This window comes from Populus alba, chromosome 17 (genome assembly GCF_005239225.2).
Source record: "Populus alba chromosome 17, ASM523922v2, whole genome shotgun sequence".
Classification (NCBI taxonomy): domain Eukaryota; kingdom Viridiplantae; phylum Streptophyta; class Magnoliopsida; order Malpighiales; family Salicaceae; genus Populus; species Populus alba.
The window spans coordinates 10033975-10059414 of NC_133300.1; the positions used below are offsets into that span (position 1 = coordinate 10033975).

The 25440-nt window shown below is 34.2% G+C and overlaps 1 protein-coding gene across 16 annotated transcripts; it reads left to right on the top strand.

The window, feature by feature from the left end:
* The first annotated feature begins 377 nt into the window (after window positions 1–377).
* Window positions 378–25026, top strand: LOC118058314 (uncharacterized). 16 transcript variants are annotated; one of them, XM_073405776.1, is made up of 24 exons: window positions 382–801; window positions 1460–1548; window positions 1877–1970; window positions 2390–2545; window positions 2665–2749; window positions 4415–4576; window positions 5576–5668; window positions 5758–5808; window positions 6185–6266; window positions 6595–6688; window positions 7108–7263; window positions 7383–7465; window positions 7822–7900; window positions 8665–8755; window positions 8852–9010; window positions 9379–9417; window positions 9532–9602; window positions 9714–9774; window positions 10848–10891; window positions 11679–11735; window positions 13138–13311; window positions 13794–13878; window positions 14095–14145; window positions 15411–15515. In XM_073405776.1, exons 1-13 carry the CDS (start codon window positions 548–550, stop codon window positions 7839–7841), a joined length of 1419 nt encoding a protein of 472 aa, XP_073261877.1. In that variant the 5' UTR covers window positions 382–547; the 3' UTR covers window positions 7842–7900; window positions 8665–8755; window positions 8852–9010; window positions 9379–9417; window positions 9532–9602; window positions 9714–9774; window positions 10848–10891; window positions 11679–11735; window positions 13138–13311; window positions 13794–13878; window positions 14095–14145; window positions 15411–15515. The 16 variants fall into 16 exon arrangements, 2 of the variants coding, with proteins under 2 accessions (XP_073261878.1, XP_073261877.1); XR_012168448.1 differs by lacking the exons at window positions 382–801; window positions 1460–1548; window positions 1877–1970; ... (10 more) ...; window positions 8665–8755; window positions 8852–9010 and adding exons at window positions 16009–16196; window positions 16288–16327; window positions 16662–16862; ... (9 more) ...; window positions 24556–24902; window positions 24994–25024 and having other exon boundaries at window positions 9154–9417; window positions 9535–9602; XR_012168455.1 differs by lacking the exons at window positions 382–801; window positions 1460–1548; window positions 1877–1970; ... (18 more) ...; window positions 13794–13878; window positions 14095–14145 and adding exons at window positions 14425–14439; window positions 15279–15327; window positions 15826–15896; ... (12 more) ...; window positions 24556–24902; window positions 24994–25024.
* Window positions 25027–25440: the final 414 nt, after the last annotated feature.

Sequence of the window (25440 nt, forward strand, 5' to 3'; positions counted from 1 at the left end):
ATAGAGACCCAGCGCTAAAACACACCGAGAGCACTCTGCTCAACAGCCTTAAGCTGCACACCCACCCATTAACTCGCCTGCTCAAACCCAGTCCTCCACTACTCCTCATCTTCTTCTTCTTCTTCAAGCCAAACCCCTTTCTAGTCGATGGAGTGACAGTTTCGTAAGTTTTCTTGCTAATCTTGCTCCGCTACGCCGTGGTTTTAGTGCCTGTATTTGTTACTTAGAACTTAGGGTTTGAGACTCCGATTTTTGTATATTCTGTGAATTTCTGGAAGTTGAAGCCCTAGTTAGCAGTTGTTAGTTTTTTTAAGCATTTATTTTTTAATCTTGGAAACTGTTATTTATTTATTGATTTTTAATTTCTTGCTTCAAAAAGCATCGAATAATTTCAGATTTTGGCTCGTACACAGATAGGCAGAAGATAATTTCCTGCTTAAAAAAGCCTTGTGAAATCTCTCTCTCTCTCTTTAACAAATTTATTTGTTTCTGTAATTGATTGAAAAAGAAAGAACAAAAAAAAAAGGGGAATAAACAAAGACAGAAGATGGCGACGACAGAATCGTTGGTGGCGCAAATCCAAGGGCTATCAAGCAACGCAGTGGATTTAGGTTTGTTATCGATTCACTTGAAGAAAGCAGATGAAGTGCTACACAATGAGTCGACTCGGCTTTTGGCTTTTCTTGAACAGCTCGACCCGACTCTTCACTCACTCGGTAATCTGGTCTTTCCATTCTGGAGGATGATATTTTTGATGTTGATCAGCCACGGGAATTTTTTCTCTATTGTTATTATGGGCGAGTGAGTTGCTTTTGACCTTCTGTACCCGCTGTTACTTTCATCATGCTAAGCTGCTTTGCTTTTCATCTGTTGATGTTCAGTTAATAATTTGTTGTGTCTGATTTCTACTTGACTGTTTCATTATGTAATTTAATTTAGCAATTAATTTCACAAACTAGAAACTTAATAATTTGTGCTTGTCTGATGAATAGAGTTAGTATCTTTTCTCTTGTGAGATTGATCTACTTGAACTTCTCACACAGGTAAACAACAGGATCATTGAATTACTGCTGGCTAACATATGTGTAATTTCTGGGCGTGTGATGATGTTGAGTTTTGCATTTATTGCAATTATAAAACCATTAGCATATATGCTAAAAGCATCTCTGTTTTTGTCCTGCCAAGTGCTAGACAAAGAAAATTCAGTAAATTATTGGAGAGAATTCTAAGTTAAACTAAGTTACTAGTTGATAGCATTGCAAAAGGAAATTCCGTGGTTGTAAGTGATGAGAAAAGGGGAGAAAGTTTAGGAGTTGTATGGAAAACATCTATCATGCAATTAGTGCTTGATTGCAATGTATTTCATGAAAGGTATCCTTTTTTCTCTCTATTTACAAATCACCAGTATTTCCCTTACTTTACAACACTATTAGTATTGAATTTTTGTGACCATATGCAGTACGCAGGATTACAATGAAGATGGAAAGCTTTCTTTCTCTGAGTTCTCTGACTTAATTAAGGCTTTTGGCAATCAAGTGGCAGATAACAAGTTTTGACCATAAGCAGTTATGTTGTTTTTTAGCTCTTTGCATGCATTTCATATTTAATTTTGTTCTAAATTACGAACATGCTAGACATATGAGTTCTTTAGAGACCTCTATTTGGGTTTGGGATGTGAATTTCAGAAATTTAAATTTTATGGGTATTATTAAACGACACCTTGACCTTTTTATTTGAAGTTTGGGATTCTAAAACTGATCAACTTACATTTTCTAATTCAGAAAGCCATCCTAACCATTGAGTGCCTGTACTATATGCTTAACTTTAAACATGGTTTTGTAGTATTCTTGACTTGGAATTATTTTACCTGTTTACTAGAAAGAGGAGCTTTTTAAAGCTGCTGACAAGAATGGGGATGATGCTGTAAGCATGGATGAGTTGGCTGGACTTCCTGCCTTTCAACAAGAAAAGTAACAATCCTTTATATTTAATGGCAGTAAGCTTGAATTATGAATGTATTATATTCTAGTACTTATGTGCATAAAAGATGCTTCTTGTATAGCTTGCTGCAGGTTGCAATATCATTTTTTCCCCTCCCCTTCTTTTTTGGACCATCTCATGTGAATCTGTTGTGTCTGTTTCTCTACCAATCCCCCCAAAACACCCAATAAAAAAAAAAGACAGAAATGAGGAGTTGAGTTTGGCTGTGTGCTTCAGCTTGCTTGCAAATATTTGCCATTTTATTCACAACTCTTCTCATCCCAATGTCTATTCCCCAATACTATATGTTGAGAATGCTAGAAATATGCAGTTTTCTTGATCCTGACCTTTCAAGTAAGATGCAAGTTACTTTCCTGGTACATCTCTTAGTGCATTTCCTGTATTGCAGTGAACCTCTTATAAATTGCTGCCCTGTTTGTGGTGAGATTCTTGAAGTTTCTAATAAGCTAAATACCCTGGTCCATTTGAGTCTTTGTTTTGACGAGCGAACAAGAAATCAAGTTATGACAGGTGGATTTCTTACTGATAAACAGGCTTCTTATGGGTATCAACTTTCTCAATGTCAACTTCATGAATTGTCTCCTTCTGTGGTCTCTCCTATTTTGATGGTTGCATTGCTTTATGTCTCGGTTGAGATGGGTGATTAAGTTTATATTTTGACAGGTGGATGTTTAAACTGAGTGAATGGGCTCATTTTTCATCATATGATGTTGGTTTGAACTCTGGTTCAAGTGCTTCACATATTCTGGTATCTTTTCCTCCAGGCCATTTTTAAGAATGCTTAATGTTTCTTTCTAGCTTCTATAGTTTGGGTTTAGTTCACATCAGAGATTTGAATTTGGTATTATATGACAGTCTTGTTTATGTCTGCATTTCTAGTTAATTTATGTATGGTAGTAGTTTTCAGCTTCAAGATGCCAACAGTTTGTTCAAGACATAATTTAATGGGGCATCTTCAGCAGAATCATTCAAGTTAATTCTAAAAGCATCTCTGTTTTTATCCTGCCAAGTGCTAGACAAAGAAAATTCAGTAAATTATTGGAGAGAATTCTAAGTTAAACTAAGTTACTAGTTGATAGCATTGCAAAAGGAAATTCCGTGGTTGTAAGTGATGAGAAAAGGGGAAAGTTTAGGAGTTGTATGGAAAACATCTATCTTGCAATTAGTGCTTGATTGCAATGTATTTCATGAATGGTATCCTTCATTTTTTCTCTCTCAAAATTCATTTGAGATTCCTTTCATTCTAAGAAAGCAGCTATCCAATGAATTCAAAAGTCTATTGCATGACACAGCTAAATGAACAAAATATACCATGCAATTGAAAAAAAAATCATGTTTCATTTACTTGTTATGACATTCAAAGTCCTTCACTAAATCACCAACTTAAAATATGTATATATAGCCAAGTAACAGGGGAAGCTTCTTCTACTAGTTTTAGGGATAGAACTCAAGTTCATAGAAGTTTTTTTTTGCTAACATAAACTTGAGATTATAAGTTCTGTGTGGGGAAATTTCAATGTAGTTTATATACCAAGTGAAAATCTGGGAAGATTTTATCACTGATGGTTTCATTACATTTTGCATCATAATCTGAGGGATGTTCCATGTTGTGCTGCTGGATTCACTGGTCTCTTTCTGGTAGGCTTGCTGTAGCTTCTAGGATTGATAGACATTTGTTCTGCATGATTGGGAGGATGCCTTTCAGAACCTTGTTGAAGAGGTTCTGTTCATGCTCTATGTCTAATGTCTTTTCTGAGCATACCAACCAGAGACCACAATACAAAAATCTATGCTTGCTTACAAGGGGCTAGTGCACAATGACTTTCTTCTAGGATTGATAGACATTTGTTCTGCATGATTGGGAGGATGCCTTTCAGAACCTTGTTGAAGAGGTTCTGTTCATGCTCTATGTCTAATGTCTTTTCTGAGCATACCAACTAGAGACCACAATACAAAAATCTATGCTTGCTTACAAGGGGCTAGTGCACAATGACTTTCTTTGATAGGGGCAAGCTTCATCGACACAAGATTCTTGTGGTGGGGGTGGGTGGGGAATGTAACAACCTAGACTTTTAAAAGAAATGGGCTTTGAGTCCCTTGCCCTTTGAGATTCCGCGCTTCTAAAATCCTTCCTAGATTGTATAAATGAGTGAGTGGAATAAGTGTGCAATGAAGCATTGTGCTGGTTTGTTTGATGAAGATGCATGTAAATTGTTTGATAAAAAAGCTGAAGCATCAAGCCTGTCAAGGCGAAGGTAAAAGTTTGAAGTGTTTAAAGGAATCTGATAGCAGAAGGAAATTTTGGAGAAGATTGAAAATTTTTATTCTAGGGAGTTGAAGGATTTGTTTTGAGTATTATTTGTCGAGACCCGCTTTCATTTATGAATGAGTTTTAACTGAAGCACTTACTCAGGTCAAGGAAACATTGCTAGTGGCAAGAGAAGGAAGGGTCTGGTGCTTAGAAGACAGACTTGTCCTTGGTGGGTTTGATTGGGATCCTACTTTGCAAGAGAAAGCATGTTGGTCGAGGAGACCTTTTGATCGAGTCTGCATGCCTTTGGACAAGTGGAGGGGTGTGCGTGTTTTACTTTAGGGAGACACTTTACCCTTATGTATTTCTGCTCATTGCATTTTTTTTCTCCCCTTACAGTTCTCTGTATTTAAAATCCTAGTGGTGGTAGAAAATGAAAGATATTGTGATGAAGATTTTTCTGGTCAGGGAAGAGAAGAGAGCAGATCATTCTTGTATTCTTGTGCTCAAGCATGCAATTATAAGAAAGCAACAAGCAAGAAAAGCTTTTTGTTTGTTGGGAGTTCTGTTGACCTAAATTATAAAGGGTCCTAGTACTTGGTGATGTTTCCTCTAAGATTCCAAAGCATTATGGTACTGATCTTCTATCACTTGGACCCTGTCCTTTAAAATTCATATCATAGGTTTCCTCTCATTTGTTTCTTTCCCTTATATTCACTACAGAGTTGGTAACAACTCTAGGATTTGTTTCTTGGCAGACCTGTGTGATGCAAGTTGCCTTTCATATTTGTTTTCCCTCATTAATATAATCTATATGATTCTATTCATATTTTACGTATTTCATATATAGTTTCTGTATTATAAGTGGAAGGGGGCATTGTCTATTGGAACTTATATTGTCCAGGAGCCAAGTTATTGCAATAAAATAAATAAATAAAAGAAAAAGAAAAAGGATCTTACACTTTTTGGTTCATTCATCTTCAAGTCAAGATAGATAAATTTGGACATTGGTAGGAAAATGGTATGATTTCTTGGAAGTCTTATGTTTCTCATGTTTCCTGCTCTCTGAATACAAAATGTTCCATATGATTTTAAAAATGATTTCCCCACAACCTGTTGCATCTTAACATATCCTTTTTATTTTCCTTATGGTTTCCTTTCTTGTTGACATCATTCATATCATTGTATCTGGAGATGCTCATTTCATTTTGGCAAATCTAGGTTAACTTGTGAGTTGCTGTTTGCATAATGTTTATATCTTTCTTTATTCTTATATGCTTTCAGTCTTTCTTTTCCCTTGACATGAATTCTATTTTGTTGCAGGATTCAGATTCTGACTTTGAAGTGTTTGAACTTTTTGACCCAGCAGCAACCGGTAAAGTTGTTGGCAGAATTTCTCTGTCATGTTCTGTTGAGGTGTGCAGTACACAACTTATACTTCCATTGAGTAGTTGAGACTCGTGGATGCGTTGATCATCTTTAACATTACCCGAAATTATCGACAGGATCCAATGGAAACAGAGAAAAATTATGCAAGATGCATCTTAGCCATTGTGGTATGTTGCATAATCCTGCATTCCTTTTCCATATTGCTAGACATATGATTAGTTGTTAAAGTGGTGGTGCATGCCAAGTCTAGTTGGCTGTTGTAAGATTTACAGGTGATTGGAAAGAAAGATTTTCCAGTGCCCATTCGCATGCCCCTGTTTAGCTTCATTTTTTTTTTTTGAGTATTATGCAAATAAACTTGGGTTTCTTGAGCTGGCTTGTGATTTACTTGTACTTGTGTTTTCCATAGAACCAGATGTTTAGCCATGGAATGAGGCAACTCATATTTGAATGTTTGAAATGCATTTCTTGTATCATTCTATGCCAATGTCTCATGTACAACACTATAGGTATTGAATTTTTGTGACCATATGCTGTACGCAGGATTACAATGAAGATGGAAAGCTTTCTTTCTCTGAGTTCTCTGACTTAATTAAGGCTTTTGGCAATCAAGTGGCAGATAACAAGTTTTGACCATAAGCAGTTATGTTGTTTTTTAGCTCTTTGCATGCATTTCATATTTAATTTTGTTCTAAATTACGAACATGCTAGACATATGAGTTATTTAGAGACCTCTATTTGGGTTTGGGATGTGAATTTCAGAAATTTAAATTTTATGGGTATTATTAAACGACACCTTGACCTTTTTATTTGAAGTTTGGGATTCTAAAACTGATCAACTTACATTTTCTAATTCAGAAAGCCATCCTAACCATTGAGTGCCTGTACTATATGCTTAACTTTAAACATGGTTTTGTAGTATTCTTGACTTGGAATTATTTTACCTGTTTACTAGAAAGAGGAGCTTTTTAAAGCTGCTGACAAGAATGGGGATGATGCTGTAAGCATGGATGAGTTGGCTGGACTTCCTGCCTTTCAACAAGAAAAGTAACAATCCTTTATATTTAATGGCAGTAAGCTTGAATTATGAATGTATTATATTCTAGTACTTATGTGCATAAAAGATGCTTCTTGTATAGCTTGCTGCAGGTTGCAATATCATTTTTTCCCCTCCCCTTCTTTTTTGGACCATCTCATGTGAATCTGTTGTGTCTGTTTCTCTACCAATCCCCCCAAAACACCCAATAAAAAAAAAAGACAGAAATGAGGAGTTGAGTTTGGCTGTGTGCTTCAGCTTGCTTGCAAATATTTGCCATTTTATTCACAACTCTTCTCATCCCAATGTCTATTCCCCAATACTATATGTTGAGAATGCTAGAAATATGCAGTTTTCTTGATCCTGACCTTTCAAGTAAGATGCAAGTTACTTTCCTGGTACATCTCTTAGTGCATTTCCTGTATTGCAGTGAACCTCTTATAAATTGCTGCCCTGTTTGTGGTGAGATTCTTGAAGTTTCTAATAAGCTAAATACCCTGGTCCATTTGAGTCTTTGTTTTGACGAGCGAACAAGAAATCAAGTTATGACAGGTGGATTTCTTACTGATAAACAGGCTTCTTATGGGTATGAACTTTCTCAATGTCAACTTCATGAATTGTCTCCTTCTGTGGTCTCTCCTATTTTGATGGTTGCATTGCTTTATGTCTCGGTTGAGATGGGTGATTAAGTTTATATTTTGACAGGTGGATGTTTAAACTGAGTGAATGGGCTCATTTTTCATCATATGATGTTGGTTTGAACTCTGGTTCAAGTGCTTCACATTCTGGTATCTTTTCCTCCAGGCCATTTTTAAGAATGCTTAATGTTTCTTTCCATTTTTGACATTTATTATATGAATTTGGGATGTATTCAGCAATCTATGTTCATGATAGGACACTCTTAGGACTGCCCCCCCCCCCTTTCTGGGCAAATAGAGAGATGATTGCCTGCTTACAAGTAATTAGTTTTCCAAGCTCATGTGTATACTTCAGTATTATTCTTTGCTAGCCTGGATTTGCATTCTAGATGAGTTTTGACATCACAAGATCACTTATAATTCATCTCTCTCTTAATTTCTTTGAAACAACATTTTCTGTTTTCTTTGTCTCTGTTTTTTTTTGTTTTTTTGGTTGTTGCTGGCAGTTCTCAACCAGCCTCCCTAAGTACACTTCTTCAGCAGCTCAGAGAAATTTAAAGACCTTGTGTCAAGTGATTATAACTTGTAAGTTGTACGTTACAAGCAAAATTGATTGTTGATTTATAGTGTCCACATTAATACTTTAATTATCATTCGTGTCCTTGACAATTTTTTTTTTTAGAAGTTGTTTAACTGAATCTCTAACACAGCTTGCAAAAACAATAGAACCATAAGGACTGAGTGGATAGTGTGGCGTGTGTGGAAATGAAGCACTTTTTTTTCTTTCCCCCCCTTTTTAGGCGCGCTTAAAAATACATAGAACTACCCAGCTTAAAAATACATAGAACTACCCAGAAACAATAGAAGTTTTTTAACTGAATATGTAACATAGCTTGCAGAAACAATAGTACCACAATGACTGAGTAGATAGTGTGGTGTTTTTGGAAATCAAGCACTTTTTTTTTACTCTCTCCTGTTTAGGCGTGCTTAAAAATACTGTCCTTTCTTAAATTGTATTAGCTTATGCATGGAAACTAATTTTATCATAGAACTACCCAGCTTCCGGTGATAAAATTCTATTCTAATTTGCTCGGATAAAAGCTGCTTTCACCATGGATATGTTAGGTTGAATCTATTTTAAAATGTAATGTACCATATCAATCTCTTTGGTTATCTTACATTCATCAAATGGAATAAATGGTATTCTTTTTTCTTTTCTATTTTTGATGAAATATTTTCTGTTTCCATCAATAGTGTTTGTGTCTCTTCATGCAGAATTTTGCATTCATATTTTTGATGAAGTTCTTGTGTTCTATTGTCTTACAAACTTTCTTTTACCCTTTGAGCAGCCCTATATGGAAGTAGCAAGTAGTTATAGCAGTGGAAAAGTTTCAGAATTAGAGACATATATTCAGACAAACAGGGGAGAAGTTTGAAAGTGTAAGCCTACAGTTATACGTTTCACATTTAAACATGGTGAGATAAATTTAAGATCTATTCATCATCATCTAAAACAGGCTTTGTATTCTTTTTCAGGATAATAATCTTGGACTGGTGAAGCAAGTCATATCATCCATGTATAAGAGAAACATTTAGAGATTGACCCAAACGTATTTGACTCTTTCCCTCCAAGACATAGCCAAAATTGTGCAACTTAGCAGTCCTAAAGAGGCAGAGATGCATGTGCTTCAAATGGTAGTTTCCTATGCAATTATCATTTATTAAAAGTATGGTCATTTAATTTATATATCATCACTTTGTCATCATACATGTGTTTATGTGTAATCGTTTTGAAATCATGAAATTTTGAAAATGTTAACATTGTATAGAGAGTTATATGTTCAAAGATGTTGGGAGGCTTTAAAAGTGGGGGAGCGAGGATCAAGACAAGGATGTGGGACGCATTTCTTTGTTGCAGTTCCTTGTTTTCAGGAACTGATTGGATCTTGGTTAATCTATTAGTTTTCTTTTGTGCTTTCTTTGTTTCATCAATTTATTTGACTTTTGCGTGATCCATTTAAAATGAGCTACCCTGTGATTTCTCTTACAAGTGTCTTCTACAGTTGGAGATAACGGACCTGACAATAATTTTTTTTTTCATTGTGAGTGATCATGTCCTTGATTTGTTTTTTTTTTGGTGTCCTTTTTTGAATAAATTTTTATTGGAGTTAATTGAAATCAAATTTTTGTTATGGGCTTACACTACTTTTCTTTAGTAGCCATTCGTTTTGTATTGAGTGATCTCTTCCGCAACCTATGCAATTATGACAGGCATCAACTACTCGATGTATGTTTCATCATACACTCATTTCCAATCTATGAGATTGAGGTATTTTCTCAATGTCACCCTTTTAAGTTTGTATTCTAATAACTGCTGTTATTTAACTGGGAGGTGCAGGACATCAAGTTTTATTTGCTTTCATTGAGATTGTGTTGATAATTCTGACAATGGCATCCTGGTAATACTTCATAACCTACTTCCTTTTCTTTTCTGAGGTATTGAGTGTAAATAACGGTCCACATCTTATTATGAAAGGAGAAGGATCCTGATTTTCATGTTCATTTTTTTCTTCTTCTAACATATAATCTTATCTTTATCATTACAAAATCTTCTCCCTCAATGCTCCAGAATTTCTTTTGAATTAGTTGTTTTGTCATGAGGCAAATTTTCTTTGAGTAGTTTAGAAAGTCAAACTGTGGCCACCATTGATTGGGATAACAATCTAGTATTCTGCCACTATCCTTCAATCCATGCATGAAATTGGAAACCTTGTAATGCTTTATAGAGGAACTAGGGGGGGAATTAGGGAAGTGCTCTGTACAATTTTTTTTTCTCTATTTTCTTCATCCCTCCCGACCCTCAAAAGATGAAAGGAAACCTGACTACTCTTTTCTTATTTGAAAGTGCTTAGTCTATATGTTGTTCTTTGTGAATATTTTTATCACATACATCATCCAATTGGGTTAATTTTTTATTAGGCTGTTTTATAATTGGCTACATATTTCATTATTGTTTTGGTTGTCCATCCATAAAAGATTAGTTTTTGCGTTTCCATGTTGGTTTGTTGTCCTTTATGAAACCTAATGTTCACGGATATTTTTATTTTCTTTGTTATGCTGGTGTGGATACGAAGTCGGTGTGGTTAGTTTTATCAACTATATTCTGTCTCTTTTTATCGCTCACCGCATCTCTTACAATCTACGATGCACTTCTCTGTGTTAATCTCTTATAGATTTGGTGCCTCATTTGGCACGATCATATACTAAACCTACCTCATCCTTTTGATGTTTGATTGGATAATCTTAGAAATAATTGCTTGTTTTTACCATTTAATAGGTGATCGTTGTTTTTCCTTAAAAGTTATTTTTTAAGCATCTTTTATGGAAGTGCTTAATTGGTTGAATGTGCTTTTGGTTTGTAAAGTTGTAATACTTGACAATCTTTCATTCCTGTATATTTATGGCTACAACAACTCTCTTAAATGGTAATTGATTCTTCTGTACTCTAATGGTCACGATCATGATGGAAAAGACGTTGAAGAACTCAAGCTTTCCGCGGCAAAAGATCACATCCAGGTTAGTCATCTTAAAGCTGCACCTTATTTGATGAGGTGTTGGAAAGATTAGCTTTTAAGTTCTGATGATGGTCTTATAACCCGGGTGTCCATGATTTCAGCAATGTTGTTACAAGCATGGAAAATTTCCAAGTGAATTTACATTTAAAACAAGCTATTTTTTCCCGGGATTAAAAATGCTATGGGATCTATAGTTGCTCTCTAGATAAAAAGGTTAAGCACAAAGATTCAATGAAGTGCTCTTTTTGCTAGGCATTAAAAATATGTTATTGATAGATAGAAAAAATAAAATGTTCTTGTGATATATTGCTAGATTAGAAATAGAAACAAACATGAAATAGAGAAACGTACATGAAATTTTCTACCCTCATATTGGTTGATAACTATGAGAAATTAAAATGTTTTTAAGTTTTTAGTCACTGAACATCCCATTTCATTCAAGCAATAAATTTGCTGGGCAGATGAGGTCCAAGAAGCCGTGTTGGTCTTGTGCAGATTTATTAGATGTACATCTAATTTTATACCCTTGTACTGGCTGATAACTATGAGAAGGAAAAATGGTTTTACATTGCTGGTCAGTGAATCTCCCATTTCATTCAAGCATTAGATTCGTTGGGTAACAGAGGTCCTGAAAGCTGCTTTGGGCTTGTGTAGATTTATCTTTCTGTCACCCTTAGTATTAATCATGTTGTTAACTCATCTTTTGATAAGTTTCGAGTCATTCAATGATCCTAAGTTATGATCTTGTCATGATTTGATCTCTAACTAATTGATTTCATGCTATCTAGACTGTGGATGGCTGCAAATTTGAGGGGTTATGTACTGACCAATAGTGATGGGAAAAGGTATATATTATCTTGTTGTGCAGCATAGCTCTATTTTGTTGCCAAACATTTATGTTGTATTCATAGTCTTACTCTATCAACCACATTCTTAATATGAATAATTAAGCTATTCTAAGTTAGTTTCTCCAAATGCTGAAAGTGTATAGAATATTTAATCCACACAATAAGATGTAACTTCTCTCAAGAATACAATAGACAAGTCATACCATACATTCATCTTAAATATTTTTAATACGTCTTTCTAGGTACTTTGTTACCTTTAAAGACACGAGTTTGACTGACCTTAAAAATTTTCTTTTGATGCTTTTCTTAGGTAAAATGGCGGGAAGCTTTAACTTACTGTGAGACACCTATTCCATAGGCTTTTCTCTTAGCATAAATCACGCATGAGCACTTGCCGGATTTTTTTTTTTGTTTTGCTGCTGATTCTCATCAATGTTTCCAACCTTTCTAAATTGTATTGTTGACCTTGTAACAACTGAAATAACTGTACCTACCATAACTGTTTCTTGGAACTGATTTTAATTTATCAGAAACTACTTGTTAGGAGAAAATATTACGATCAAAATCCTTATTTGATGATCGAATTCTGCTTAGGCTCTACTTGTTGGTCTGGGACCTTAATAGGGCCTTTTTCTTGGCTAGTTCTGTCTTTCTCATGTGTTGCATGCAAGGTATTCATTGAAGGTTTTGAGAGGTGTTTGGTTAATTTTTTTTTCAAAGATGTTTGTCAGACTTTATGTTTTTTGTTTTCTAAGGATTTAATTATTTTGTTGGGTTGAAGGTGCGCTTTGGAAAAAACCATTTTTTTCGAATGATTTTTAGGAAAATGATTAATGGGACGGGCTTTGATGCTTTTTGTATTTGTGTTTGTACATTTAATTTTTAATAGCTTTCATAATTGGTTTGGACATGTTTTTGTTACCTCTAGCTTGATGTTTCTGTTGAAGGGGATCATTTTTGCTCTTTTTTTGGTTGTTGTGCATTGCACTATGATTTTTTGATTGCTTTCTTGATTGTGCTTGCTGCAGATTTTGTTGTTTATTGTACTTTGATATCGCCTTATTTATCTTTGTTGTGTCATAAATGTTTTTTCTATTGGTGCTATGGTTGGTTCGAGCCTACTCGTTCTGTTAGTTCCTGCCTTTTCTATTTTCTTTATTCTTTTTTAATTTTATAGTTCCTCCTTTATTGTGTTTATGTTGTTATTGTATTATTTCTGGCTTATGTTTTTTCTCGGTTTGCGTTTGATTAGTTTTAGTCTTTGCCATGTTAATTTTGTCTTGGTTGGCTCTTCAACTTTTTGTTGTTGTTGTTCTTGGGGGGTGGGGGGATAATTGAGTTGGGTTTTCTTTCGAGGTTGTTTTCAGCGTGTATAATTTTATTTTCTATGGTAACCAAGGAATGAAATAAAGCAAATAATTACAATTGATCTGTACTTGGATGAGAGGCTAAAGGAAGGGATGAAGACAAAGAAGAGGTGAAAAAATATCAGCAACTTAACAAGCAGCAGAAATGTCTAGAATATACTATTTATGATACGGAACTCCATGATGCTCGACAAAAATTATTGGAGGTGAGTACCTTTTAGATGCTTGGACATGCATATAGGTTTATTCATGTAGTGCTTTTATGAATCTCATAGAATGTTGCCCAAAATTACTTGTTGAAGTATACAAGGAGAGGCATGCTAATAGATGACAAAGAGGAAAATAAATATGATCAAAATGGTCAGTCATTGTAGATTTACGATGCCTCTTGTTTCTTTACTGGTTGTTGTACCTAAATTTTCCTTTATTTGTGCTTCGCCACATTACAAACCAACACCGTTTACCTTTACTAACCCCATTCAGCTCTTTCGCTTCCATTCCTTATAGCTCTTTTTGTTACATCACTTTTAGTCACATTATTGTAATCGGATAGCAATCGTGATAATCGATTTGAATGTTTTATGCTATGTCCTTTTCAATTGTTAAGACATCTTAATTAGAAGCTTCTCCATATAATTGCACATTTTCACCTAAACGCTGTTGATTTTTCTTTTCCCATTTTTACTAGGTTATTTTTCTGCTCGGCTTCTTGGATTAGTTCAAGTAATCCTCACTTGACTTCTTGCATCATTCTTATAACAACCATCACGCAGGTAATTTACCTAGTCTATTCTATTATGTTAAATATTTTCTCTCTTAGCGTTTTGTTCCAAATCTACTAGATAATATGGCCGAATCACTAGCAATCTCTCGACCTTCTGCCATGGTCACATTATCGTTTGAATGATGTACTTTATATAAGTATATCTTTAGAGCAACTTATTTCATGTGGTGGTTGAGGATAATAACATATCAACTCAAATAATTAGGCACCTTAATGCTTTGAAATGAGGACAAGCCACTTTTATCCCACTTAACAGGTAAGGATAAAGTATCCGTGTGTAACTTATCCATTTGGTTCTCATGTGGTACCTTTATTAAAAATGTTGAAGTTTTCTCCTAATTTTACCCTAGTATTTGCACATGATAGTCCTTCATCATGCTTGTTCTAATTGAAATAGTGTTAATCCAATAGAAACATTGATTCAAGTTTTGTTGTTCTGAATTTATATATAAGTCTCCTCGTTTAACTTATCCATCCACGTGGTTCTGATGTGGTCCCTTTATTAAAGAGGTTGAAGTTTTCTCCCAATTTTTCCCTTGGATTAGCCCAGGTTAGTTTTCCATCGTGCTTGTTCTAATTGAAATAGTATCGATCCAGCAAAAACATTGGTAGTTTTGTTGTTAATAATTTGTATGTTGGTCTACACAGAAGTGAAAACTAAGTAATTACTTGTGCTATTTTGTTCAAGAAGGTAATTTCTCTACGTGTTTTGTTAATTGATTGCTGATGTTTTCATTAACTTGGTGTGCAAATTTAGGTTGAAAGTTTTTGGTTTGAGAAGCTCTATAGTTATTGCTTTTGGAATCCAAGGATGGATAGTTGTGAGAAAACGTTTTAATTTGATAATTGTGGTTGATTGGTACCAACAATAAAAGTAAGCTATAAAGTACCTACATATACGCTTCTGGAGTCCACCCCAACCAGAATGCTACTAGGAAATTATATGATTTGAGAAGTAAAACACTTTTTCCTTGATATGATATTTATAAGTAACTTTAATTATTTAACTGACATGTTCTTGAATACTGGTGGAGCATTGTTTATGCCCAAGGGCTTGTCTATAAATGTGTGTACTTTTTCAAAATTTGCATGAGCTAAATTGTTAATGATGTTGATATGACTCGTGCAATGGCCTGCATGCATATATCGCTGCATATTCTTCTTATTCTCCCAAGTTTTTACCTAAACTATGATCTGTCTAGATTTAGATGTGTCCACAAACTGATGATTTGAACTGCATTATTGTGGATGGTTAGGATAAATATCTTATATTTTATGACGCCTTATACATGATGATCCTTGTACATGTTTATGATAGCCTACATGCTAATATCGCTGCATATTCTTATTATTCTCCTAAGTTTTTTACCTAAATTGTGATCTGTCCAGATTTGAATGTGTCCACAAACTGATGGTTTGGGCTCCATAATTGTGGATGGTTAGGATAAAAATCTTATATGTTCTTTTACATAATGATCCTTGTACATGTTTATGATGCCTTAACAAGTTAGTAATGATCAGGTGATTAAGCAAGGAAGAAAGTCGTTATGACAGGGGGCTTTTATGATTATAGATGCTCAAAGTTGAAGTTTATGAACATAATTATGTAGAACAGATCACATTGAGGTAAGAAATCTCATGAATGTACAGTTTCCATCACATAGACTAAAATGAGAAAACAGAGCTAGCGACTCATTTCACAACTACTGTGAAATGACAGAAACAAAAATTGGAAGCCATAACATCCTTTGTGAAGTGTGAGATATTACATGGTCCTTAATTGAAGGGGCAGGAGCAAAATGATTCTAATTCGTTGGTTGAAGTCATAACACAATAACTCTAAAGTGTGTTTTGAGTTGTTTCTAGAAACTTGATTTTAATATTTCACTATAAAAAGATTTTTTTGACTAACCGTTCTTCTAGGTGTTTTTTATAGGATGGATAGACTCATTGGTTGAAGTCACAACACAAGAACTCTGAACTGTGAATTTGCTTTATTGTTTCTGTGTAATAAATGACAAACAATTTCAGTTTTTTGTTCTTGCCTTTTAATATATTGTTAAACTTTTATGTCTTGTATTCAATGTTTTAAACCAATTTATCTTGCTTGATTTGCCAGCTGTTATCTTTGTCGAAATCCTAGAAGATGATGTTTTGATCTTCCTCCACATGTACTCGTTACTTATTGAGATAGGTCATATTTACATGGTTCCACTAAAGCATTCAGCGTTTCAAAAGCCATAAAAAATTAGTCTGAGTGTGAGTTTGATCCATAAGACCTGCTAGAGTGAATTTCAACAAGCCAAGGTATCAAACTCTAGCAAAGAGAAAAAAGCTAATTATTTTTTGGGGATAAAGAATGTTGAAAGCTTTTATTTAACATGTGCTTTGCTTTCAGGATGATGCTACGATTTCATGTGTGCTAGCTATGCTAAAATGTAAGGTATCTCCTCAATGAAAATTTTCCACATATTATTACCCAAGCTATAATTTCAGCTGAAAGTGCCTCACATTAGGTTTTTGTCCTCTACTGTCAATAAACTAATCGATACAGCTAACATGGTAGATAATAATAAACACAGTCTAGTAGATGGAGAAGTTGCAAATAAGTAATCCTTTGGCCATAGTTATCTGAGGAGGTGTTAAAGCAGTGTTAGGCTATCTTGACATTCAATTTGAAAGCTCTGTCCATGATCAAAACTATATTGTTTCATTTTTTTCCTAAGGCAAGGTAGTGCCCTTTGTATATTTATTTGTCCTCTTCTCATGTAGAGGAGGCTTGGAGCAATATTTCTTAAAATCAGATAAGATGTATAACGAGTGGTTGAATTGAATGCTCATGAGGAGTCCAAGGCCAGCAGAGAGAAAAGGGAAGCAAAGAAATGATAAACAAAAGCAATAAAAAACTTGACAGAGTTAGAGGTTGATGGGAAAGACCTGCAAGAGAGAATTTCAAGACATATCCAAGCCAAGGTATCAAATTCTATCTAGGAGAAAAATGCTAATTATTTTTTAGGGTTAAAAAACGGTGAATGAATGCTTTTATTTAAAGTGTGGTATGCTTTCAGGATGATGCTACGAAGCAACTCGATATTCTATAGAGAGAAATACAGGATGCCTATGAGGAGTCCAAGGACCTGGAGAAGGTGCTCAGACAAACAGAAGCGATAAAAAGCAGACAGAGCTTTAGCTTGATGTGAAATACCTGTAAGAGAGAATTTCTAGACATATCCAAGCTAAGGTATCAAAATCTATCTAGGAGAAAAATGCTAATTATTTTTTAGGGTTAAAGAATGTTGAATGAATGCTTTTATTTAAAGTGTGGTATGCTTTCAGGATGATGCTACGAAGCAACTCGATATTCTATAAAGAGAAATACAGGATGTCCATGAGGAGTCCAAGGACTTGGAGAAGGTGCTCAAAGATCTTACAAAAGAAGTTTATGAATTTAGTAGAGAGAAAGAGGAAGCAGGGAAACGACAAACAAAGATGATAAAAAGCTTGACAGAGCTTGAGGTTGATAGGAAAGACCTCCGAGGGAGAATTTCAAGACATATCCAAGCCAATGTATCAAATTCTAACAAGTAGAAAAATGCTAATTATTATTTAGGGTTAAAGAATGCTGAATGAATGCTTTTATTTAAAGTGTGGTATGCTTTCAGGATGATGCTACGAAGCAACTTGATATTCTACAGAGAGAAATACAGGATGCCCATGAGGATTCTAAGAACTTGGAGACGGTGCTCAAAGATCTTACAAAAGAAGTTCAAGAATTTAGCAGAGAGCAAGAGGAAGCAGAGAGACAATAAACAGAAGCGATAAAAAAGCAGATAGAGCTTGAGCTTGACGTAAAAGACTTGCAAGAGAGAATTTCTAGACATATCCAAGCCAAGGTATCAAACACTAACAAAGAGAAAAATGCTAATTATTTTTTTGGGATAAAGGATGCTAAATGCTTTTATTTAAAGTGCGGTATGCTTTCAGGATGATGCTATGAAACATCTTGATATTCTATCGCAAGAAATACAGGATTCTTTGAAGGATCTTGACAATATTATTCCCTTATACGAATAACAAGTTACAAAGGAAAATGGTATCACAAAGATGTAAGCCCAAGAATTTTAAAGTTTGTTCATGCTTTTGTTTGCTGCACATGGACCAAGTGCTCTTGTTCTGTCTACCTTTAGAATTGTCGGATTGCTTGGTGTTTGTATACGGGTTTTAGTCTTGACCAGTACTTAAAATGAACATGCCAAAGATTAGATTGCATTCAGATTCTATCTAGGGTAAGCTGTAGTTCCATTACCTCTGACATATAAATAAGAACTTGGATCGATCATGATGTCAAGTCAGTAAAAATTGTTTGATGATAAATTTATTCATTAAAAAGTTTTAGTTTTAGTTTCTAATTCCATTTTTGTTTTCTTTTCTTTTCTTTTCCAAATTTCTTTTTTTCCTTTGTACCCACCCTTGAAGTGTATTTTCTTTCTTTATCTTGATGGTTTATGCTAGTAAAGGCACTTTTATTTCGTAGATGGGCTTTTGTTGTGTGCAGTATCTTTCTTTCATAAACGGTTTTTGGCTACTTGTAGTATAATGGAGCATGCAAAACATCTTAGCATCCTCTATCAAATGCAATTTAAGCCAGCCCAATTTTCCAGCAAAGTTGCCCGTGACAAATGGCTGCAATATGAAATTAACTTTGGACTGATCCATTTAAAATGGGCTATCTTGTGCTTTCTGTAGTTGGTGCAAAAGGATCTAACAAGAATGTTTTTTTCATTGTGAGTGGTCGTGTCCTTAATTTTTCTTTTATTGGTGTCCTTTTCAATAAACTTTTATTGGAGTTAATTGATATAAAACTTATGTTATGAGCTTGTAGTATGTTTCTTTAGTAGCCATATGTTTTGTATTTAGTGATATCTTCCAAAACCTACGCAGTTAATGATAGACATCAACTACTCCATGTACGTTTCACCATGCACTATCTTATTTACAATTAATGAGATTGAGGTATTTCTCAATGTCACCCTTTTAAGTTTGTATTCTGATGATTGTTGTTATTTAACAGGTTGGTGCAGAGCATTGAGTTTTATCTGCTTTTGTAGAGATTGTGTTTGATAATTCTAGAAGATCAATGATTGAAAGTAATAATTTTTAGGAAAACTGAAGTTATGAATTTATTGGAAAGTGGTGGATTCTCTAGCAGCAAGAAAAGGTTTGATTCTTTGAACCTTTTGTTATTGCTTAATTTTCCTAAAATTATGTATATTCTTTTCCTATTGATTTTTAAATTTTGTGTTTCTTGTGACACTTAATAGATAACATCATTAACATTGTTGATAGACTCCGAGTGTCTCGAGTGTTGGATGCCATGAAAGTTTGTAAATTATTTCGGAAACATGCAAGGAAGGGATAGTTGAGTTGGGGTTTCTTTTGTTGATGGTTTTTCAGTGTGTATAGTTTTATTTTCTCTATTAAATAGGGATCAATAGAAAACAAATAATTCAAGTAGTTCAGTACCTGGAAGAGAGGCTGAAGGACCGGTATGAAGAGATAAGGGAGGTGAGAAAATATCAGCAGCTTGACAAGCAATGAAAATCTCTAGAATATACTATTTATGGTAAGGAACTCCAATGAGCTCAACAGAAATTATTGGAGGTGAGCAGCTGTTAGATGTTTGGACATGCATAAGGTTTTTTCATGTAGTGATTTTATGAATCTCGCAAAATGTGCACCAAATTGTTAGTTGAAGCATAGAAGGACAGGCATGCTGGTGACAAAAAAGAAAAATAAACATGATCTTACTTGTCATTATAGATGTAGTGAGTCTCTTATTTCTTCCATTGGTTGTTGTTCCTTGTCCTTTATGTGTGTATTTATTACAAGATAATTTTGGAGTTTTAAACAACGAACTAAAAGGTTAGCTTAATTCTTACATTAAAAATAAAATATTTGGCAATTATGTTATTCTTTATCAAGTTCTTGTTTCTAGACTAGTTTTGGAAACTATTGGATTTATAATTAGCACTGCAATCTAGGAATTAAACATTAAATTGACAATCTTGAGGGTAGAATGTCGTGAAGTGTGAATGGCTAGTTGCCATACAATGATTGCTGCATAAAGATTTAGGTTTAGTATTTCTCATTCTTATTCATTGTTGGAGACTTTTAATTCAGCCCCTCATGACTTGCTTGGGAATGGCAGTGTGTTTTAGCACTACAAAAAGGAGACTGTTTATCATTGGCATGACATATTCTTTTCTTCCTTAAAAATAATGTTACAAAATGGAAATCCTTTGTCCTAGTTATATCATGTGGTGTTTAAGTAGTGTTTAGATTGTCTTGACATTCAATTTCAAGACTATACACGATCTAAATTGTTTTGTTTCATTTTTTTCTCTCGAGGCAAGGTAGTGTCGTATATTTATTTGTCTCCTTTCAGGTGAAGGAGGCTTGAAGCAAGGTTTCTGAAAATTTAGCTAAGATGCATGATGAGGTGTTGAATGCCCATGAGGAATCCAAGGACTTAGAGAAGGTGCTCAAAGATCTTACAAACAAAGTTCACGCATTGAACATAGAGAAAGAAGCAGCAGAGAAATGAGAAAGACCTGCAAGAGTCCCTACAGTGTATTTTCTTTCATTATCTTGATGGTTCTGTCTATGCCAAAATAGCACTTTTATATGGTTGAAGGACTTTTGCTTTGTGCAGTATCTTTCTTTCATAAACAATTTTGGCAACTTGCTGTTTAATGAAGCGTGAAAAGCAGCTGGGCATCCTGTATCAAAAAACAAGGTCAAGCAACCCATTTTCCAACAAAGCTGTAAAAGGAAAATGATGATTTACAACGTCTTTTTTCTTCAAATTTGGTTGAGGCAAGAGTTCAGATTAGTATGTTCTGATAGTTTAACATCAATGCAAATGTATGCTGATGTTGTCAGAATTTTCCTATAGGTGGTACTTTATTATCTCATGCTCATCATTTAATTAGGAAAGGACTAGGCCCTCTTATCAGATAATTCCATGATCAAAACACAATGCTAAGGGTTTTTCCTTTTTATTTTCTTTTTTGAATTTTTTAGGTAGTTTTAGTAAATTGAACTTAACAGGAGCTATATCTAAAGAAATGATTAACCTCTCTAGCATACTATTTGTTCATTTTCTTAATTTTGTTTCCATTACTATAGGGATGTACCTTAGAATAGGCTAAAATTTCATGAGGTTACTCTTTAGTATATTTAGGTGTGAGAAGGACAATGTCAACAAGCTTCTTGAATACAATAGGGGTGTAGCTTAGAATAAGCTAAAATGTAAGGTATCTCCTTAACTAAAAGTTTATACATGTTACTACCTAATCTATGATTTCAGCTCAAAATTCCCCTCACATTAAACTAATTCATACAGCTGACATGGTAGATAATAACAAAACATGGTCTAAAGAACACAATTATTTAAGAATTATTTGGGTATTTTATTTCCTGATTTGGTTTGGCCTAGTGTAGTATTTGGGGGACCTGTTTAGGCACCCATTTTTTCAAGTCTTAATGCTAGATGTTTGTCGAGTGAAATTTGATTTTTTTTGCAATTTTTCACATTTCCTTACTTTGGTGGATATCAACAGTTCTACTTTCTTGTAGATTCAGGGAAGGTACTTGTGGATTTCTTGGTTTTTCCTTTCCTAAATTTGTTGCTGGGTGATTTTTTGCAATTTCACATGTTTCCTTGGTCCAGCAGATATCAACACTTCTACTTTCCATGTCGATTTAAGGAAGCTTCTTGTGGATTTCTAGGTTTCTTCTTTTCTTCACTCGTTGTTGGTGATTTTTCGTTTTTGTTTTCCTTTAATCCTTTGGTAAGCTTGTGTTGTAGCCTTTTTGTTTTGATCTGCGTGATTTTAATCACCATTTTAATTTTATCTATTTTTTAATCTTTTCAGAATGTTGGCATAGTTATTTTTATCAATAGTGTTGCACATCGTACACATGTTTGCCCTTTATGCCCATGTTTTTTGTTAACATATGCTCCTGCCTATTATATTTTCCTAGATCTTTTTCACGTTTCATAGGCTGCCAATAAGGCTGTTACATGTTTTGCTGGCAAAGATAGTTTGCTTTTAAACTTCTGATGTCTCTTTATACTTTGATTGAGCGATGCTCTTATTAGCATTTCTTTAATGGGTGCTGATAAGGATTATGAGCATTATTTTTATCAATAATGATGCGTATCATTCACATATTTGCCCTTTATGCCCAAGTTTTGTGTTAACACATGCTGCCGCCCATAATTTTTTCCTGGATCTTTTTCGTTCTTTCCTAGGCTGCCAATAAGGTTGTTATGTGTTTTGCTAGCAATTATAGTTTGTTTTTAAATTTTGATGTCTTTTCGTACTGTGACTGGGCGATACCATTATTATCATTTATGTAATGGATGTTGGTAGGATTGGGAGTATTATTCGATCAGGATAAAATTATTGCTACGACAACTTGACTACACCTACTATAGAAATCAGTTGAGAATTTGATTAATTTGGCGACTGCCTTTATTTTAAAAAAAACTGGTTTCCATTATGTTCATGCAATGACTGTTTTTCTACTTAATTATGCATGGTGGATTGAATGAGTTCTCTTAGAGATACCTTATCAGATGAATTGATTTCTATAGGAGATGCCTTTGTGATGGATGATTTCTGCACAATTGTGTTGTTTCATTTACATTTTCTTTGAGTTACTTTATACATGCAACCATTGATTTATTTAATTTTTATCTTGAGAGAATATATGACCTGAGTGCATTTGAGTAGTTAAGACCAAATGATGAGTTTGGGATCGGATGGTGAGTACACCTGCCATTCGTATTGTTCCAGCACTGTTTACCTTTAGTAACCTCATTCAACTCTTTTGCTTCTATTCCTCATAGCTCATTTTGTTACATCACTTTTAGTCACTAATGTACTCGAATAGCAACCATGATTATTGATCTGAATATTTTATGCTCTAGCCTTTTCAATTGTTAAGACATCTTAATAGAAAGCTTCTCCATTTGGTTGCACATTTTGACCTAAACAATATTGATTTTTCTTTTCCCATTTTTACTAGGTTTTGTCTGCTCGACTTCTTGGATTAGTTCAAGTAATCGTCACTTGGCTTCTTGCATCATTCCCATAACAACCCACGACATCACACAGGTAATTTATCTAATCTATTCTATTATGTTAAATATTCTTTCTTAGAGTTGTGTTTTCCCAATTTGCGAGACGATATGGCATAATCACTAGCAGTCTCTTAACCTTCTGTTATGGTTACTTTATCGTTTGAATGATGTACTTAGATAATTAGGCACCTTAATGCTTTGAAATGAGGACAAGCCACTTTTATCCCATTGAACAGGTAAGGATAAAGTATTCGTGTGTAACTTATCCATATAGTTGTGATGTGGTACCTTTATTAAAAAAGTTGAAGTTTTCTCCTAATTTTACCCTTGTATTTGCACAAGATAGTCCTCCACCATGCTTGTTCTAATTGAAATAGTATTGATCTAGTAGTAACATTGATTCAAGTTTTGTTGTTCTTAATTTATATGCAAGTCTCCTCGTGTAACTTATCCATACACATGGTTTAGATGTGGTCCTTTTATTAAAAAAGTTGAAGTTTTCTCCCAATTCATCCCTAGGATTAGCGCATGTTTATGGCCAAGGACTTGTCTATAAATGTGTGTTCTTTTTGAAAATTTGCATGAGCTAAATTGTTAACAAAGTTGATATGACTCCTGCAATGGTCTCCATGCTTATATCGTTGTATATTCTTTTTATTCTTCTAAGTTTTTACCTAAACCGTGATCTGTCTAGATTTGGATGTGTCCACAGACTGATGGTTTGGACTCCATAAATGTGGATGGTTAGGATAAAAATCTTATATGTTATTTTACATGATGATCCTTATACATGTTTATGATGTCTTAACTAGTTACTAGTGGTCAAGTCATTAAGTAAGGAAGAAACTCGATATGTCGGGGTTTTTTTATGACTATCGATGATCAAAGTTGAAGTTTATGAACATAATTATGTAGAACAAATCGCATTGATGTAATAAATCTTATGAATGTGCAATTTCCATAACATAGACTAAAATGAGAAAACAGAGCTAGAGACTAATTTCACAACTAATCTAAAATGACAAAAACAGAAGTTGGAAGCCATAATATCCTTTGCAAAGTCTGAAATGTTATATGGTGAAGCTGAATTGAAGGGGCGGGAACTAATTAATGCAAACTCATTGGCTAAAGTCATAACACAAGAACTCTAAAGTGAGCTTTGAGGAGTTTCTAGAAGCTTGATTTTAATATTTCACTATAAAAAGATTTTTTGACTAGCCGTTCTTCCAGGTGTTTCTGATAGGCTGGATAGACTCATTGGCGGAAGTCACAACACAAGAACTTTGAACTGTGAATCTGCTTTATTGTTTCTTTACGTGATAAATGACTAGTCTGAGCTTCAGTCTTTTGTTCTTGGCTTTTAATGTATTGTTAAACTATTATGTCTTGTAATTAATATTTTAAATATATTTATATAGCTTGATTTGCCAGCCAATATCTTTGTTGAAATCCTAAAAGATGATGTTTTGGTCATCTTTTCAGAAGTGACATGCTCTTTTTTATTGAAACATGTAGGTATAAGTGGAGTGTGAAGGAGTTACATCAAATGCTTCATTGGTGCAATAAGCAACTTCAATAGTTCAGCCATGTAAACCAAAAGGTACTAGATCAACATGTAAATCTCACTGAGAAAGAGGAGGAACTACAGAAAAGGCAAGCTGAACTTGAGGCAAGTGACGAGGTACTATAGTACTGGATTTTAATGCTTAAATGTCTTATGTTGTATTTATTGCTTTTAACATGAGATTAAGATTTATGTATCTTTACTTTAACAACAAACATAAGCGATAAAAAAGTAGATTGAGCTTGAGCTTGATGTGAAAGACCTGCTACAACGAATTTCAGGACATATCCAAACTAAGGTATCAAACTCTAACAAAGAGAAAAATGCTAATTATTTTTTAGGGATAAAGAATATTGAATGCTTTTATTTAACATGTGCTTTGCTTTCAGGTTGATGCGTGTGCTATGCTAAAATATAAAGTATCTCCTCAATTAAAATTTTCTACATATTACTAGCTAAGCTATAATTTAAGCTGAAAGCACCTCACATTAGGTTTTTGTCCTCTACTATCAATAAACTAATGCATACAGCTAACATGGTAGATGATAATAAAACACAGTCTAGTAGATGGAGAATTTACAAACAAGTAATTAAGACATCATTATTTAAGAATAATTTGGGTATTTTGTTACTTAAATTAATCTGTTAGGGATTTTATACTTGCTTTGATTTGACCTAGTGCAGAATTTGGGGGACCTGTATAGGCACACATATTTTTTAGTCTTAATGCTAGATGCTTGTCGAGTGAAATTTGATTTTTTGCAATTTTGGTTGTTTAACAACTCTTGTGAATATCAGCATTCTACTTTTATTGTAGATTCAAAGGAAGCTTCTTA

Bases quoted from the DNA above. Each gene is read 5' to 3' on its own strand.
- LOC118058314 (XM_073405776.1), top strand. From the start codon at position 548: ATGGCGACGACAGAATCGTTGGTGGCGCAAATCCAAGGGCTATCAAGC. The intron at 4,577-5,575 runs GTGCGTGTTTTA...ATTTTGTTGCAG, and splicing joins CTTTGGACAAGTGGAGGGGT to GATTCAGATTCTGACTTTGA. The intron at 5,809-6,184 runs GTATGTTGCATA...TGCTGTACGCAG, and splicing joins GATGCATCTTAGCCATTGTG to GATTACAATGAAGATGGAAA.